The following is an 18,264-nucleotide window of genomic DNA, read 5'->3' on the forward strand; positions in this document are numbered from 1 at the left end:
CGCACTGGGGAAGGGGGGCCAAGCGGGGAAGGGAGCAAGGGAGAGGATCTCCTTCTCCTTTCGTAACGGAGGGCTGGGGCGGGGGTGTTGCACCGGCTCATGGAACCAAGGGTGCAAGGGCTTAGGCCTCTTGCTTGCCCCCAACTCCTTCCCGTCCAACTTACGCTCCTGATGCTCCTTGGGAAACCTCAGCAAAGATCCTATGACATTAGCACTAGAAGGAAACCTGGAGGTCATCCCACTTGAGCCCTTCATCTGACAGGCAGGAACACTGAGGTCCCAAGAAGCGAAGGGACTCGTTTGGGTTTTTTTTTCAAGTCTGCAGATGAGCTAGAACGAGTCCCCAAGGCTGCGGGCCCAGCCCCAGCCAACACCCCATTTGACCCCCCCGCCGCAAAAGACATTCTACCTGAGCAAATCAGTGCCGTCTCCTGCTCAAGGGCCCTCTGACGAACTCTTGCCACTAAGAGGGGACGCATTAAACACACGACAGCCCCAGGAAGGGACGGGAAGGCCTCATCACCTCTCCTGTCGATGGTGTGGTCCCTTGCTCTAACCAACACTGGTCCCGAGGCAGGGGTGACACAGTCTAAGGTAACACAAAATCTCAACTACTGAAGACTCTGTCATCCAGAGGCGGTCTCTGGAATTGCTCCAACAAAACCAGGTAAGAACCCCGGGTGCCGGGTGCTGACTTTGGTGGGTTAAAGACCACCCATACCCTAGAGTTGTATTTATAGCAGAGCAAAAGCCCACTGCAATGCCTCACAACTATTTGAAATAAGCTTCTGAGCCAGCATTTCCCTGACCGCTCCCAGGAACATCCAAGTTCTGTGAAACGTTCATAGAATTTCATTGTTTTAAAAAAGGCTACAGTATTATTTTTCTTCTAAGATTTATTTTATAAACATGTAAGAAAAGTTCTACATTATCATTGGTCAGACTACACAACAACAGTCTGCCTTGAAGCCAGTATGCTGTTCTCAAGTTCATCAAAGACATTCTGTCCTTTTAGTTCTTCAAAGAAAACAATGGTTTGATTTCTAAGTTACTTCTTATTGTGCAAGATTTAAAAGCAAATACTTGTACATCAACTTATTTGTGCAGCAATTAATTAATCTGTGAAGCCGTCATTTGCTGTTAACTTTAATCCAAACTGCCTGTTAGCATTTCACCGTAACTTTAAAACTGCTCCGCGTGACAGTGGGAAGCCTACTTTAGGCAAAAGAGCTGTTGCCAGGAACGAGTTGTTTCTTTGTGTCTTCTTTGGGCTGCTGTCACTTCCTCACCAATTGGATCAGATGCTAAGAATCGGCCCAGCAGTCTCTCTTTGGGGCCTCTGATCCACCCGCCGGCTTCCTTTCTTGGTCTCCTGGGTGCAGATGAATGCTTTCTAAAAAATATTCTGGATTATCTACATGACTCTCTAGCAAATTCTTTACAAAGCCAGGTAAGCTTCAGCTCAGATACAGCCAGATCATCAAAATTTGAACTTCATGGAGGTCTACTTAATGAGATTCTTTCTTATGCAAGTGCGATTTATGCACTTGTGAACAACCTTCCTCTTTTTTGAATCTGGTAGTCTCCGCTAGAAGCAGACTAGCCTGCAGACAAAGGTGCCAGAGCTGGGTTGGCTTCCCACAATTCATTCATTTGCCAAACACTTTTTAGGCACCATTTACTCTGGACTGGCCTGGTAGGAAGAACAGATAACAACATGAAGAAGCCTGCTCACAGGGGCTGCTAGCAGGGAAAACAAAACATGAAAATAAAGTGTTGTGTGTACAAGGCAGAACCACGAGGACTAGCCTGTAAGAGGATGCCGGGGCTTCAGAGAATGGAGCTGCTCCAGCAGCTGGGGAATTCACACATCCAGCTATGTGTACAGGGGATCTGCCAGGTGCCAGGCACGGCACTCGGACTGGGGAAGCCCATGACCAAGCCAGATGTGGCCCTGCTCTCACGGAGCTCACAGTCTAACAAGAAGACAAAGCAGGAAGACGGAACTGCGATCCAGTGTACCGGTGTGCTGGCTTGAGGGGGTACAGAGATTTGGCATTACATACATATTTCACTTAGGCAAACATTATGGTATTTGTCTGAAAAAGTTAGGAAAAAAAAAAAGTCAAGGAAAACAGTTTTAAGTCATTTGGGCCATTCCATCTGCCACTCCGCTCCCTGAGCAGACAGGCGGGAGGGCCAGAGGTGAGCTTGTGCCCCTGCTGCTCCCGTGGCCTGTCTCAGTTCCCAAGAGCCCCTTCAAAAGCGAACTGCTCGCCTGAGTGTGAGTCTAACAGCTACAAATAAGTGTTGCTTGCATAACACGGCCCTATTTGCAGGCTAACCACTTCTCCTGGTGCTCAGCGAAAGAAACCGTGACCTATTCCTGCACAGGCAGGAACCAGCCGCACTGCACCCTGTGAGAATGGTCTTCAACATGGCGCCTTCCTCAAGGTGTCTGAAAGGAGTTTTGATTACACTCAATTTTTATCCTAGGCATGACTTTATAACCTAAACCTGGAATGTAACAAGACTCCTTCGTGGCAGCACCACGGGACACATAACAGGGCCAATAACCTTGCTCTGGAAGTTGCACGTAGCTTCCTGGAGAGGTTTGTAAGTCCTTGAGGATGAGGGAGAGGAGAAGGCAAAGCTGAAGTGGGATGAGGAGAGGACCAGGGGGTCACTGGGGGGAGGAACAGCACTGAGCAAAGTCTGGGAGGCTGGTGAGATCAAGATGCCTCCAGGAAACCAGCAGGCAGAAGGTCGGGGAGGATGGGGAGAAGAGGCTAGAGATACTGCCAGAGGCTAGATCTTGACCAGCCTCGTGAGCTGTCAAACGAGTTCAGAATTTATCCCATCGGCAATGGTGATGCTTTTAGGCAGAGGAGTAATAGGAATAACCTTCGTAAGAATGTTCGTCCTGAAGCACATGAAAAGATGCCCAACATCATTAGTCATCAAGGAAATGCAAATCAAAACCATAATGAGATACCAATTCACATCGAAACATAACAAGTCTTGACAAAGATGTGGAAAAACTGGAACCCTCATACGTTGCTGGGGGGAATGGAAAATGGTGCAGCCACTTGGAAAAACAGTCTGGCAGCTCTTCAAAGGTTAAAGATAGAGATACCAGAGGACCCAGCAATTCCACTCCTAGGTATATAACCCAAGAGTAATGAAAACATATGTCCATGTAAAAACTTGTACATGAATTCTCACAGCAGCCTTATTCATAACAGCCAAAAAGTAGAAACAACTCACCGGTCCATCAACTGATGAATGGCTAAACAAAATATGGTATACCCATACGATGGAACGTTACTCAGCAATTACAAGAAACGAAGTACTGATATATATTACAACATGGATGAACCTCGAAAATGTTTAGTTAAAGAAACCAGTCACAAACAGCCACAAAGTGTATGATTTCCATTTATATGAAATGTTCAGAACAGATAAATCCATAGACACAAAAAGTAGTTAGTGGTTGCCAGTGGGGAACAGGGGATGGGGTACTGCGAATGGGTACAGGGTTTCTTTTTGATGATGAAAATATTCTCACATTGATTATGGCAATGGATGCACAACTCTGTGAATATACTAAAAGCCACTGAAATGTACACTTTAAATGGGTGAACCGTATGCTATGTAAATCATATCTCAATGAAGCTGCTAACAACACCGAAAGTTCATCCCAGCTGCAGTGTGCAGAATGGAGAAGGAGAGACAGGGCAGAGGAACCAGTAAAGAGGCTGCTGCAGGGATGGAGTGGGAGAAGACAGTTTCTGACCTAAGGCGAGGGACTCATGGGGTCAGGCTAGAGGAGGCCAGGGGAGGAGAGGTTTCATTGTGTGCTGGGCTCCACAAGCTCTCCTGGGTAGTTGGCACCTCTCCCAAGGTGGAGAGTGGAAAACAGAAATGAGGTATCTGTAATTATTATCAAGCAGCAAAACGTATCTAAAATCTCATATGTGTAAAGACTAAACCGACTGTCCATCTTTGCTCCCCAGCTCCCAAGAAAGGGCCTGGGCTTCCAGAACACTCGTAAGACGCTGCAAGATCTGAGTGCTTGAGTGGGCTGGAGAGTGAGAGGCTAAGGCCAATAACTTTGGGAAATAAAACTTAACGTCTTTAAAGGTAATTTTCTGGGCTGTGCGTGTTTGTGAGAACTGCAAGGCTGCTGAAGTAGGCATTTTTCTTGGTCACAACAGTTTTAACTACATACCACCGCCCTTCCTGAAAGCCTTCCTTGATCCCTAGCAAAAGACTGGTGAGGGCTAAAAGGCCATGGGACAAGTGGGCCTGAACTACTGGTGGGAAAGGGTCATGACTGGGAAACACAAGGGAAAGTCTGAGAAGGGGAGTTTTCTGAACACTGCAGAGAGCATGTCAGTGGGGACCCTGACCACGGGGACCTCTTTGTCTCACTAGTGGCCCAGAGACTGGAGTGGGGTGGGGGTAGTCCCGTCCACAACCTCACGCACACCCTCAGTTGTCTCCTTGACACTCCCCGCACCTGCCGCAGACGCTGGTGCTGGCCAGCCCGCTGCAGCCACCGCTCTGAGACAGCAAAACACCATTAAGACGCACCAACGAAGCCAGCGGCTCAGGTACCAGCCCATTCATTTGCTAGAAGGGGAAACTGAGGCCCAGGCCCACGGAGCAGAGCCAGGGGTCGGCGTCTCTGACTCTACAGCCCCTGCACTTCTCACTTGACCAACCGCCCAGACCCTGGCCCCTCCTCAAGAACCTGGTTCCCAGCTGTGTGCTTCATGGGCAAAGAGCTGAGAAACCTCAGAAACCTTAGGTCTCAACTGGCAGGGAAACCAGAACCAGCTCTTTCCTAGAATCCCACTAGGAAGCTGAAACATATCATGGTTACATGCTCTCATCTTTCTACAGGGAGGGAAAAAGCAGGTTAACCAACAAAATATGGACAACACAGTTCTTGTTGCAACTCTCAAGTCTCCCCGCCCTTCTTTATTAAACAAAGCGTTCGTTCTGCCCTCCGTTCTGCCCTCCACCGCACCGCACTGCAATCAACTAATCATGTGACCATTAGCTCAGGCAGAGCAAAGAGCTCTAGAACCCTGAGCTGCACTGGGTGCTGAACATTCCAGACAGGTGAGGGGCTGTGACATCACACAAGCAACACAGGCTTTATTCTCTTTAACTCCTAAGCTCTACTGAATTGAAGTAAGACACTATTTTTAAGCCTGCAGAGGAATACAACACTAAATACTTCAAAATAAAAATCAGACAGGAAGACAAAATAACCTACCACCTTCTCATGGTAAAACAATCTGAAAGGAGTTTAGAAATAAATGAACTAAAATTTCTGTAACTATTATCTTATTTGCCAGTTTTGCAGAAGTCTTCAAGTGCCAGAACTTGGAGACAGAAAGAATAAATATCAGTGTTATCACTTCTGAAGTGATAATAAATGACAGGTTCCCATCTCAGGTGGATGGGTTTTTTTCCCTACAGCGGCCAAAAAGCAAGGTAAACTCTATGTACAACAGACAGACTATACAGTTGGGATCATTTAAAAATAATGCGGCTCCCCTCTTTGCCTTCTTCCAAAGTATATAATATATATTTAACAGCACATAAGAAGACACCACTTGAGCTTCCCTCGTAGCCAAAAGGAAATATTTTCACATATAAAAATTAAAAATTTAAACTTTTAAATCATTAATATTTTTTAAACATAATACAGACTTAAAAATTGTTCAACATTAACCCATGACCCCACCCCTAGCACAAAAATCCACCCCAAAGTCACAGTTTTTTGTTCCTAAAAATCCCACAGCACTGAACTTGATCTTCACTGCAAGCTGATTGCTAACAAGGCCCCCTAACAGAAATCCCCAGGGAGGAACGAAGGGCGATCGACGCTGCGGCTCTTATCTACCTGGGCGGCACGGGTGCACCTCTGAGGTCAGGTCCATGAGATTCGGCCCCCACACTAGGATCCTGGAAGGGTGAGCTGGCAGCTTCCCTCATCTTCCCCCTCGAAGGCTGTCCAATAAGCACCTGGGAATTGACTTTTCTTGGAAAAAGGGTGCTGGTAACAGCTGTCAGGGCCAAGGCAATAGTGAGAAGTTCAGTTCTCTGCTCTTTGGATGAACTGTGTAAAACATTTCTTTTAAAAGACACAATGTTAAAAATATTAAGAAAAATGTCTACAAAATCTGGAGGACTGCCTTTTCCTCAAAGGGTAAAGCTTGTGGGGTGGTGGGAAAAGAAATGAGGGCCCAGAACTATAACTCTGCAGCAAAAGATTAGATAGATGCCCTTCAAAACATGTCACATTCTTAAGATGTCTTGCTGAAGTAGCAAGAGCAGAGGGTGACTGCGTGAGCCAGAACGGGAGGGGCGCCAACTCCCACATGGGGGGTTCCTACTGTGCACCCCACCCTGCAAAAGAATGTCAGGCTTCAGGGCAGCTGCCTTGGGCCCCAAGGGCATCAGGACTCTGCCTCTGAACCAGAGCTGCTTTCCCGACTAACTTCAATCTGGAGAGATGGTAAGTTATCTAACCGGCTCTTCTTTTGGCGAGACTGTTCTTTCTCCTTAATCAGAGCCCCCCATGCCCTCTGCAGCTCGGAGTCATCTTCCTCTGTGCCGGGCGCCCTGTGATCCGCTTTCTTCGTGTTCTTTTCTTTGGTCTTGGGTGCAGATCCTAAGCGATTCCATAAACTACCTGTTTGGGTGAGAAGGCATTTCAGCTCTAGCAGTCGATGCTGAGAAACAGGGGCACTGGCAACACCTGATGTGCAGGAAGCACGGGGCGGGGGGCGGGGATGGAGCCAGCGGGGCGGCTGGGGGGTTGTCCGTGGCACCTGCAACCATGGTGCAGCCTTGGGCAGATCCTCTCCTTTCCCCGGCTGCAGTCCCCTGCCTGCAGACTGAGAGAACTGGACCCAACGGGAGATTCTCTCAGCTCGGGGATATGTGCCCCCCGACCCCACCCTACCCCATGCTAGGCACATCAGAATCACCTGGGAGGCTGCTTATACTACACCTGCCCCTGCCTGGTGAGACTCACCATCCCGTCCGTGGACAACTTCATTCTGCCAGGACTGGGCCATTCCCAAATCTTCCCAGCTACAACATTCTGCAAACTGATGGGCCTGCTACACTGTCAACTTTCAGATTCTGCCCACTCTCCATTAATTTTTCAAATATTAATATTTAACAATAGAGAAATACACAGAATTTCATAAGATAGACACTCTGTAAGGCAATTAAAAGTTTTATGTATAAGGGCTTCCCTGGTGGCGCAGTGGTTGAGAGTCCGCCTGCCGATGCAGGGGACACGGGTTCGTGCCCCGGTCCGGGAAGATCCCACATGCTGTGGAGCGGCTGGGCCCGTGAGCCATGGCCACTGAGCCTGAGCATCCGGAGCCTGTGCTCCGCAATGGGAGAGGCCACAAAAGTGAGAGGCCCACGTACCGCAAAAAAAAAAAAAAAAGTTTTATTTATAAAAGCTATAACAATGTGGAAAAATGCCTATGATATGATGATATATGAAAATAATAGTATATTTATATGGGTAAAGACTGGAATAGCATGAAACTAAAAAGTATTTGTGTTAAACAGAAAGAATCAGGGGTGAGTCTTTTTTCCCATTTTCTAAATTTTCCACACTGTTACCATTATGATGATGATGATGATGATGATGACTATAATGAAAGAGGAAAAATAATTTATTTTTGTCATATGCTATTTCCTGCCTTCTGCTAACAAAGTATTTCTGTGCTACACCCATTGTCTCTGCTCTTACCCAATTCCCTTCTCCATCAGTTTTCAGTGTTACCAACCTGATTTCTTCTCCCGAGTATCAGAGTAGAGGCCTTTAACATCTTGCCTGGGAACACCTAGCCTACTATGTACATCAGAAAAGGGCTCTCTCCGAACGACTGGGTTACTACTAAAAGCCTTTTCCGGAGAATGTGGTCTTTTTCCTAATCGCTGGCGTATATCTAGAAAAAGAAAAAAAGTACTGCCATGACCACGTGCATATGCTTTGCTATCTGTACTGTCAACCTGAGATCTCTGCAGGACCTGGTACCGAATCTCCCCGAGATTTAGACACGCGCTGGACATGGGGCCCAGCACAACCAGGCTTTTAAGAGCCTTCCCTCTACAGAGTCTGGATTCTCTGGGAAAATTCAAATGAGAATCCCCAGGGGCTCGCAGGGGGAAAAAAACCTTAGCTGACTGCTCCAGAAAGGAACTTCTCAGGCAGAATTGTCTGCTTTGTGTTTTCTGTAGTAGGATCAAGCAGAGCAAATAATTTACGAACATTTCGGCTAACAAGAAATACTGCAAGCTCCCTGAGGACAGAAGCCACAATCTCTGAACATGTAAGAAGTTCTCAATAAACTATTACATTGAACAATAGTTGTAATGAGACTGACAAAAAGCAAAGGATCAAGGGAAGATGTCCCAACTCATATTTGTTTTTCCTCCAAGCCCCGCCCCCCCAGAAACCTGCCTGTCCTCCTGAGCTCCCTCTCACAATAACAGCAACCACAAAAACACATTTATTAGCAAGTCCCTGTGCTGGGCTTTCACCCACCTTGCCTATGCTCTCTGAGGACAGCACCCCCATCTTTCAGCCCCTCAGGCCTGGGCCCTTGGCTTCTCTCCCTTTCCTCCCGCAATTCCCAGCGCCGAGTCTTCTTCCTCTCCAAGGCTGACACTGTCATCAGTTCTGCCTCCACTGTCCCTGATCTAGTTCAGGCCCTTGTTACTTACTTAACTCTCCGTCACATGCTACGCCGCCACCAAGTTACCTTTCTAAAATAGATATAAGATCAGGTTACTTCCCACCTCAAAAAAACTAGGTTTGCCAACTGAGATCCTATTTCCTCTCCGAGGCCTCACTCCACAGCCACGTGCTTGGAGAAGCATCCCACAACAGATCTTCCCCCAAAAGATCCACCTCCCCTCTCTGCTCCCACAGCCCACTGCTTACAGTGCCCTATCACAGCACTTACTCCATTCTGCTTCAGGTGGAATTACCTGAATGTGTGCCCTTATGTTTTTCCATCTGAGTTCTATGATTACTTTGCATCCCCTGCAAAGACTTCTAACACTCCCAGCATCTAGCCCTGGCACACAGCAGGCATGGCCAAGTACCCACTATATGCGTGTTTGCACATATAAACTAACCAGTTCAAACTCTTAACCATTTATACAACAACCCGAATTAATTTCTATTATCCTTATGTATGAAGTATACCAATGACATACAGAGTAAAATAATTGTTTGGGACAAAAATATTGAAAATGAGTATTGCAAAAGTCTGATTAAATTTCATGTCCTAAAGTGCCAATGCCTAACCCAAAATTTAGAAGTGATGAATCAGGACTACTAAATTGGTCCGTAAATGACAGTGTTTTATCCAAGAACCTATCCCTGTCTGCATTTGCTTTCTGGAACTCAGAATGAAGCCCAGATACACAACTCAACAATACCTGTTTTAGTACTGCTGCCAGGTGGCCGTGGACGTGTGTGTTGACGTTTTTCATCTAACAAATGTCGGACATCTGCAAATTTCTCAGGTGTTAATTTGTTACCAATTCGGTTTTTTATATTGCTTGTAGATAGAGTATCTGCCTTCATGGAGTTCCTTTAAAAAGGGGGTGGGGGAACAGTAAACCAACTTGAACTGTGGGATAACGCTCATACAACAATCTCATACACTCTGGAAAAACAATTTAAGAAACCCAATTAACATGGCCAACGAACATTCACTTACAACACCATAAACCAGTAATTATTTGCTTACAAAAGCCAGGACCAGCCTGCTGTAAAGAGGCTGCTTGGGGTTGAGCAGGCCCGAGTCTTCCGGGGTGGTTTCCGCACACGGCATCTGCAAGCTATCGCAGAGCACGTACCTGCGAGCCCCCTCCTCCTGGGACAAAGGCTAAGTAGAGGCCTGCAGAGGGCTGGAGGCCTCTGCTCACCCAGGCTGTGATCTGGCTATAGTCTAGACACAACGGAGTCTACAACCCCTTTCGTTAAAGGACAGATGTCTCTGCCAAAGACCTCTCCCACCATGTCAGGGGACGAGTTCCATTATTCTGGCAGCATTTGCCACTGGAAAGTTCTCTAAAAACTAAAAATAAGGATGTGAACAAGGCCATACAAACCAACCAGCTTAAAAGTTTTTTCCTCCCTTTTCCCAAACACACCATCAAGAACTCTTAGAGAGCACCCCAGCTTCGAGCCCTCTCTGAGCCAGGCATATGCGATCTGCCCTCAGGAATCTGCTCAGCTCCACTGGTCATCAAAGAACGCATATTAAAATAACTGTATTTTTTCGTCCATGAATAGCAAAAATCAGAGTGATAATACCTAAGGGTGGTGAATTATGTAGGCAACAGGTGGTAATTTGAGTAAAACCTTTTTGGAAGGAAATTTAGCAACATCACATTTTAAAACATGTGCCTTGACTTATGCAGTAACTAGAATTTATCTAGTTGTTGCAACAGTAAGAAAACAGAAATCCAGGGAATCCTCTGGCATCCCAGTGGTTAGGGCACTGCCCTTTCACTGCCGAGGGCCCAGGTTTGATCGCTGGTTGGGGAACTAAGATCCTGTGAGCCGCATGGCGCAGCCAAGGGAAAAAAAAACAGAACAGAAATCTCCATCAATAAGGGACTGGTTAAGTAAACAACGACACTTTCACACAATGGACTACATACACTTGAAAAATTAGCAGACGTCTACACTACATTAAATGGAAAAAGCGTATGTCAAAACAATGTAAACGGTATAGCTTAATTTTTGTACAAAGATATCTATAATTTCTCTATGTGTTATGTATACACATAAAACTAGCAGGAAAGTAATTCACCCAATTGCTAACAGTCGTTCTCTTAGAAGAGGAGATTACAGGTGACTTCACTTTCTATATCGTTACAGCTTTTATAACAAGGATCACCTCTTGTACATTAAGAGGAAAAATCAGATGCTTTTATTCAAATTCTACAAAGGACTGAAATTAGAAAAGATAAAAGTGGATATAAAATTAAGAGGCATTAAGAAGAAGTTAGTAACTGGTATTAAGAAGAACTTAGTAATTTTTTAAATCAAATTAAAAGCTAGCACTGATAAAAAGAAAAACATATTTTTACCTGATATTTTTCAGCTGAGATTCCACTTCGTCTGCATACATCGTCATTTTCATGCTCTTCTTTGGCGAAGGGGTGGAAATCATTTTCAGTTCGAGATCATAGTCCATTTCATCCGAGTCTGAGCTGCTGGCACTGGACCGCCTAGACGTGCTCCGCTCCCGGGTCTGCTTGAGGGCTGGGAGCTCCTCGTGGTACTCCACCACCACCCTGTCATCAGCATCCATGTCCTGGTCCGCCTCTTCCTCCTCCTCCTCTTCCTCCTCCTCGATGGGTTCCTCAGGAACATTCACTAGTCCTAAGGAATTTAACCAAAAAACATTAGGAAAAGCCCTAAAACTAACAAATCCAATTTTCTATTCTACGTCAGTGACCTTTTTAAAAGATGGGATTCCCATCCTTAGAGTTTGTTGGGGCATTATGTATAATAGGGCTAATCTGGTTACCATTCTGATCCCGACAACAAAGAATGTCTAGGTAAAGTATGAACGAGCAGCCTGATGCCATATTACAGAGTTATCTAAAATACAGACCCTCATCATTATTCACAGATTCTGTATTTGTGAATTTGCCAATTTTATTTGTAACTCCAGAATCAAAACCCATGGCGCTTTCGTGGTCATTTGTGGACATGCATAGGAGCAGCAAAAAATTTGAGGCACCAGCCATGCATGTTCCCAGCTGCGGGCAAGCAAAGCCACATCTTCTTTGTTTTATCTCTCACACTGTAAACAAGTGTCCTTTTTGCAGTCCAGCGAGTGCTAATTTTTAACACTTTTGTGGCTTTTATTGGTGATTCCCTTGTTTAAAATAGCCTCTGAGCATAGTTCCAAAGCTGTCTAGTGTTCCTAAACGCAATGAGGCTGTGATGTGCCATATGGAGAAAATACGTGTGTTAGATAAGCTTTGTTCGGGCATGAGTTACACTGCTGCTGGCCTCGAGTCCAATGTTAATGAATCAACGGTATGTAGTAAATGAGGTGTCTTTAAGCAGAAACACACATCAAACAAAGTTATATACTGATCAGTTGACAAAAATGGTGTGATTAGGGCTTCCCTGGTGGCGCAGTGGTTGAGAGTATGCCTGCAGATGCAGGGGACGTGGGTTCGTGCCCCGGTCCGGGAAGATCCCACATGCTGTGGAGCGGCTTGGCCCGTGAGCCATGGGTGCTGAGCCTGCGCATCCGGAGTCTGTGCTCCACAACGGGAGAGGCCACAACAGTGAGAGGCCCACTTACCGCAAAAAAAAAAAAAATGGTGTGATTAGAGTCTCTGAATGGTTTTCAATGATCACGGTGACTTTATAGAACATAACCACCATGAATAATGAAATGTACCTTTAAAAGTCATGGAAAAATGCTTGTAAGTGGAATGCTTGAAGCAGAATATAAAATATATGTCCACAACAGTTATTATAGTATTTATTGTGAAAAGAGACAAAGGAAAAATGTAAAATGAAATCAGTTGTTAATCTTGGAGTGCTAGAATTAGAGGCAATTTGTTTTTTAATTTCTTTAATATGAATATAAAGATTATATAATGAAAATAAAAGTAACTGAAATTGGAAAAGCCTAACTGTGTATCAGAAAAGTATGTGCGTTAAGATGCAGATTTCAAATATACAAGTTTGGATATTCACATGAAATTAAAATGTAGAGATTTCATCTCTCCCTGTCCCTATTACAATAATAAATGTGTATGCGTGTTATTCTGTGTTTGTATGCTGACTTGGCTGGTTCTACAAAGCATATAGAAGATTTTCACAGATCAGACTCAAAATAAACAAATCTTTATAAAACTTAATGAAAATGGTTCTTTCACAATAAGCACCAAAAGGAAGGACGGAAGGAAGGGAGGACGGAAGGAAGGGAGGAAGGGAGGCAGGGGGGGTAGGGAGGGGGGGGAGGGAGGGGAGAGAGAGGAAGAGAAAAAGAAAGAAAAAGAAAAAAGAAGAAACAAAATGAAACCCAAGTCATGATATCCCACTTTACTGAGGCATTCACGTGCACAAGCCAATAAGCACAGAACGCTAAACATAGCAGCTTATTTTCATCAGACAAAGGAACGATCAAATCAACTCATCCAACAAAATAATTCAAAAAATTTTTTTCATGCAGCTTTTGATATTAATAGGAAAATTAGATTCCTAAGAAAAGTTTTAATTTTTCCTACATCTTGCCTTTATTGTTAGAACGGCTTTTATAAAATCATTTGACCTCTTTGTACGGGGCAATTTCAAATTAATTGTGACTTGACTTACTTTCCTATATGTTGGCAGAGGGTGAGGGCAAGGAAGAGAGGATGATAAAGTTTGGAACCTTAAGAGACTGTATTAAGAATAAAAATATGATTTCAGGAGCCAAACATGTGTCTACCCAAGAGCTGAGCAGGCAACTACCGGAATGTCGGTGTTCATAGGATGTCAAGCCAACGTCGTCCCCAATCAGGGCTCTCTTCTTGATCACATCCCGCTGAATGCGACGGGAATGGTATCTTCGCTTCCTGCAACATTGCCAAAACAAGCACATAATCAAAAACCAGCAGGAAGGGCCTTGAAATCCACTAGTTAATTTCAACTACACCCTGACACAACGTTAGGTGCTGAAACCGAGATATTTCCCATGAAACTGAAAGTCAGCATTCTCACACCATTTACCACAGTTAAAAATCTTGAATTCTTTCTTCTTGTTTTCCTTCACGTCCACATACGGTGTTGACATTCCACTGCAGAATACCAACTGAAGGATTATGAAAAGCTTACATACTATTTAAACTATTGTATTTTAAGGTTTTGGACTCACCAAGAATTACTAAGAATTCCTTTCATGCCTCCGTAATTTGGATTCCCATATTTCATGTAATACTGACTTCTTCTTGCTGCTCCAAGTTCCTTTTTGTCATCTAAAAATTAATTACAAGTTACCAAGGATTTCCTGTGAGTGTGAAGACAATGTTGAATGGGTTTAAAAAAAAAAAAGAATGTTTTTCATGGCTGGGATCAGATCAGCACAATCAGCCAACAAAAGGGGAGGACGCACTAGAAACACTCACTCTCTGAGCGCCTCCTAACGCACTGCCTTGTGGAGGCGGTGGAGCAAAATTCAGAGACGAGGGAGGTTAAGCTGCTGTTAGGGAGCTGACTTCATAGAGAAAATACTATTAACAACAATACAATATACTAGGTTCCAAGAAGCACAGGGGAACATCAGTTATCACCAGCGTTCAGGAATCAAAAAGGCTTTTAGAAGAGGTGGCATTTTCACTGCCCCCTGAAAGATGATACTCACTTCTGAATGATAACACTCCAGTAACACAGAATCAGGGTCAAAGAAACAGATTATACACAGGTCCATGTATTTGGCAAACCATTTTTTTTCCAGTTTACCGTGATGTTCCTCAAAATGGCTTAAGGAAAACAGCACAGCACCATATATCCAGAATGCACACAAATGGTCCCTCGAATAAGTAAATGAAGACAAGACCCCATTTATCAAGTTAAAATGCCAGTTAACAGGAAGAAAAGGTGGTCAGTGAGCACACATATTTTCATAACATAAAGGTCTCTTGACAGCTCCCTGGGCACTCACTGAACGCAAGGGATGAACACCAATGAGAATGTACCCAGTGCTAGAGATAAACTTGGTGTCACAAACCAGAATGTGCACCCTACAAAAAGCATGCCCACCAGCTCCCTGGAGAAATGGCTGATTCCAGATCTGGGGCAGGGAAAGTACAAGTTGAGTCTGGCAAAACAAGATGTTTTATTGTGCCATAAAGAAAGAACTCAAAGAATCATGAAGGCGTGTCACAAGAACACAGTTTGAAGAGGCTCTACTGGCCAAATCCAAAATAATTTGTGAATCAAAATAATGATAGAATGGATGATAACCCATTGAATAAAACTCCATGAATCTAAACTGATATAAGTAAAAAAGATAAGTAAATACATAAACAAATGGGTAAAAAGGGGAAGCTCTTCCTTACGGCAGACTGCCAACTAATAAATGAGAGAGCTAAAAAGTCATCAATGGATCTAAAGCTACGGCATGGAAGTTGGATGAGGAACAGGCTATTTACATAACCTCAAAGCATCTCCCCACAAACCTTTAAATTATAAATGGAAAAAGAGTAACTTTATAGTGGAGAAACCTGGCGATCATTACCTTAACCAAGTGATAAAAGCTAACATCCTCAGGAAGGGGATAAATAAATACAATGTGCCTCCTGATATGATGCACTGAAAATGACACAATGTCACGTCTGTGGTATAAACGCACAACCCGAATTTAATTAGGAGACATCAGACAAACTAAGGGGCAGCCTATAAAATAATGAGCCTATCCTCTTTAAAAATGTCCCAGTCAAGGAAAACAAAGGAGTAGTTCCATATTCAGGGAGACTAAGGCGACACGGCAGACTTAAACACCCGGGCCTAGAGTGGATCCTAGTTCAGTGGGGGAGTAGTATAAAGAATAATCCAAATGTATTTGATAATCATCATTGTCAGCAGCAGCAGCAGCATGAACTCTTAACACTGACACAGCACTCACTGTGTGCCAGGTAGTTTTTTCTTCCCCCAGGTAGTTTAAATATACAGAGTGGGGAGCTGGTACAATCTGAACGTGGGCTCCGAATTAGGTAACAGTATTGTATTAATGCTAAGTTCCCTGATTTTGATAACTGTGTGTAAAACCAAGTCCTTGTTCTTCGGAAATACTTACTGAAGTATTCAGGGGTGAAGAGTTGTCATTTCCAATTAACTCTCAACTGACTCAACCCCCACCACCACACACACATTATTAATGTGTACCCAAATCATTATGTGTAAAAAGCCTTATGAATTGTTAAGAGGCTTTTTATTTAATTCTTTAGAGAATTAGAGTTGAATGGCGCTACTAGCAATGTCCAGGAAGGTATTGCTATGATACCTAAAATACAATTTTAAAGTTTTCATAGTTCAGATGATAAACTGGCTGAAAAGCACATGGGACAAACCAGCTTTGACAGAAAATAACTTACCTTAGCTAGAAACCACAAAAGTGTACAAATAACTAATATTCACTTTCAATGTGTGAAATTCCAACTCAGGCAGCAAGTCATTGATTTTATAAGCACAGAATATTACAGTTTGAAGGATCTTTGAGATTACTTGACCTAGGTTCTGATTCAAGAGAGGTGTCACTCAATAAAAATCACTTTGATTAAAAATAAAAATAAATAAAAAATAAAAATCAATACCAATTATCATTTACCTTTTGTAGCAAATCTCATGAATAACCTATTTCCTTTAGCAAGTTTGTTCGCTGGACGAAGATCATTTCTTAGCAGAGATTCTTCTTCTACCTGAGACAACGTGTCCAACTTAAGAAAAAAGAGCATTTTCGACATAAAAATTAAAGCCTTTTTCATATTCATTCAGCAGCAAAGTTACCACTGATTAAGAAAGCAATCTACCTTTACTAATACCCATCAGCATTACAGCACCAGTTCCTCTGCAGGATGTCTAAGTCAGAGGTCTTCCCTGACCACCTTGTCTAAAAGAATCGTCTCCATCATTCTCTATCTGCTTACCCTTCTTTACTTTTCTTCACAGCACTCATCACTTCCTGACATTATATTACATATCTGTGTATCAGTGTATTGTCTGTCTACCCCACTAGAATGTAGGCTCCGACAGGGTAAGGACTTTGTTTTGCTGGACGCTATACCCCCAGCACCTAGAATTTGGTATATGGTAGGCATTTAATAAATAATTTTAAAATGAATGCACTTTAATATTTCCAACAACAGTACATACGCCATTAGGAAATATGCCATTACTTGCTATTCCTTAATTTTACTGATTTGATAGCATTTCAAAGGATTTCTCAATAAAACCATTTCCTTTCATACAGAAGTGTGAGTACTAAGATCTCAAGATGAATCATTCATTATAGCCACACGAACTTAAAGGCCAAGAGCCTGGTGCCCCCTCAGGAGGTATAATGGTGAAAGCCAGAGGAGGAACACAACGTACTGTATTAAGTCTTTAAGGCTTAAATACCAAGACAGTAAGCAGTTGTTTACAGTGAAACCTTACAGACACCTTTGCCCTCTCACTGACCTCTACATCACTTGCGTTCTCATCTTCAACTTCTCCTTCTTCAGCCTCATCGTCGTCGGAACTGTCTTCCTGCTTGTCTAAAACGGAACGTGAGGGACAAGATGAATCTTAACTCCATCTCATGCATGCTAAGTCTAATATTTTCTCCTCCTCTTTACTAATGATCCAAAGCATCACAGCTTATTTCAGAAATAACTGGCGATGAGATGCTATAGAACACTGCACAGAAACTCAAGTTGTAAAGGACAGGACTTTTAGCCCCAAAGTCCCTCCTTTGTGGTCAGTTACCTTTTTTACTTTTCTCAGACGACTTGTCCTCATTGGCATCCCTGCTTCTTATCTTATCCAGGGCTGGCAGGGAACTCATATTGATAAGGGCTCGTGTGGCTGTCATTTCATCCAACCAAACCACATTACCTAAAATAAGATAACACGTTACATCACATCCAAATGGTTAAGTTTCTTGAGAACAGAGACTACATCATATTCACTGCTAAAGTCTCATTCAGCTATGGCCTGGCATCAGTAAATGTACACACCAACTAATGAAAGGAACTACAGAACCTGGTAGTAAAACTTCTTTGATAAAATCAACCTAGAGCTACATTCCCAAACTGGGTCCACAAAATAATGGTCAAGTATTCCATGAAAAGGGGTTCTGTATATTAAAACTGCCTGGCATACAGTGGCTGTTATACATAAGTGTTAGCAGTTCTTGATGATGATGATGGTGAAAATTCTCAAATAAATTTAGATTATCCTTTATTCTACTGCCCCCTACATGGAAGCCCTCTGCTGTTCCTTGTTATCCAGACATGCTAAATGATGTTTCCCTACTGTGAAGTGTGGGTGACGATGGCATCCATGGGATATATAGAATGGAGGCGTGACAGCCACCTGGCTTTGCAGCAATCAATTTAATTTGCTTCTTTAAGAGAAGTTAGCAAGAAAAGGTTTTTGAGAAGTTTAACTTTAAAGCAGCGTTTCTCAAACTTATGTTACTC

At 43.5% G+C, this 18,264-nt stretch overlaps 2 protein-coding genes across 6 annotated transcripts in view; both read right to left on the minus strand.

Annotated features, from left to right (window-relative positions):
• Nucleotides 1-6,015, minus strand: part of ITGAE (integrin subunit alpha E) — a 68,735-nt gene extending 62,720 nt beyond the window's left edge. The window contains exon 1 of the mRNA XM_027130695.1: nucleotides 5,921-6,015. Within this exon, the coding sequence (XP_026986496.1) occupies nucleotides 5,921-5,957 (37 nt within the window). The 5' untranslated portion in view covers nucleotides 5,958-6,015. The remainder of the gene's footprint in view (nucleotides 1-5,920) is intronic.
• Nucleotides 891-18,264, minus strand: part of NCBP3 (nuclear cap binding subunit 3) — a 31,851-nt gene continuing 14,477 nt past the window's right edge. For 3 of the 5 annotated variants that reach the window (XM_027130697.1, XM_027130700.1, XM_027130702.1), the window contains 10 exons: nucleotides 17,549-17,677; nucleotides 17,261-17,337; nucleotides 16,410-16,518; nucleotides 13,959-14,058; nucleotides 13,556-13,659; nucleotides 11,161-11,455; nucleotides 9,496-9,650; nucleotides 7,833-7,994; nucleotides 6,550-6,712; nucleotides 891-6,083 (listed from right to left, as the gene is read on the minus strand). In XM_027130697.1, coding sequence (XP_026986498.1) covers nucleotides 5,975-6,083; nucleotides 6,550-6,712; nucleotides 7,833-7,994; nucleotides 9,496-9,650; nucleotides 11,161-11,455; nucleotides 13,556-13,659; nucleotides 13,959-14,058; nucleotides 16,410-16,518; nucleotides 17,261-17,337; nucleotides 17,549-17,677 — 1,403 coding nt within the window. In that variant the 3' untranslated portion in view covers nucleotides 891-5,974. Of the gene's footprint in view, nucleotides 6,713-7,832; nucleotides 7,995-9,495; nucleotides 9,651-11,160; nucleotides 11,456-13,555; nucleotides 13,660-13,958; nucleotides 14,059-16,409; nucleotides 16,519-17,260; nucleotides 17,338-17,548; nucleotides 17,678-18,264 lie in introns of all 5 variants that reach the window. The other 2 variants (XM_027130699.1, XM_027130701.1) reach the window with 1 other exon arrangement.

This window comes from Aethalodelphis obliquidens, unplaced genomic scaffold, assembly GCF_003676395.1.
Source record: "Aethalodelphis obliquidens isolate GAN/ISIS:26980383/991018 unplaced genomic scaffold, ASM367639v1 scaffold38, whole genome shotgun sequence".
Classification (NCBI taxonomy): domain Eukaryota; kingdom Metazoa; phylum Chordata; class Mammalia; order Artiodactyla; family Delphinidae; genus Aethalodelphis; species Aethalodelphis obliquidens.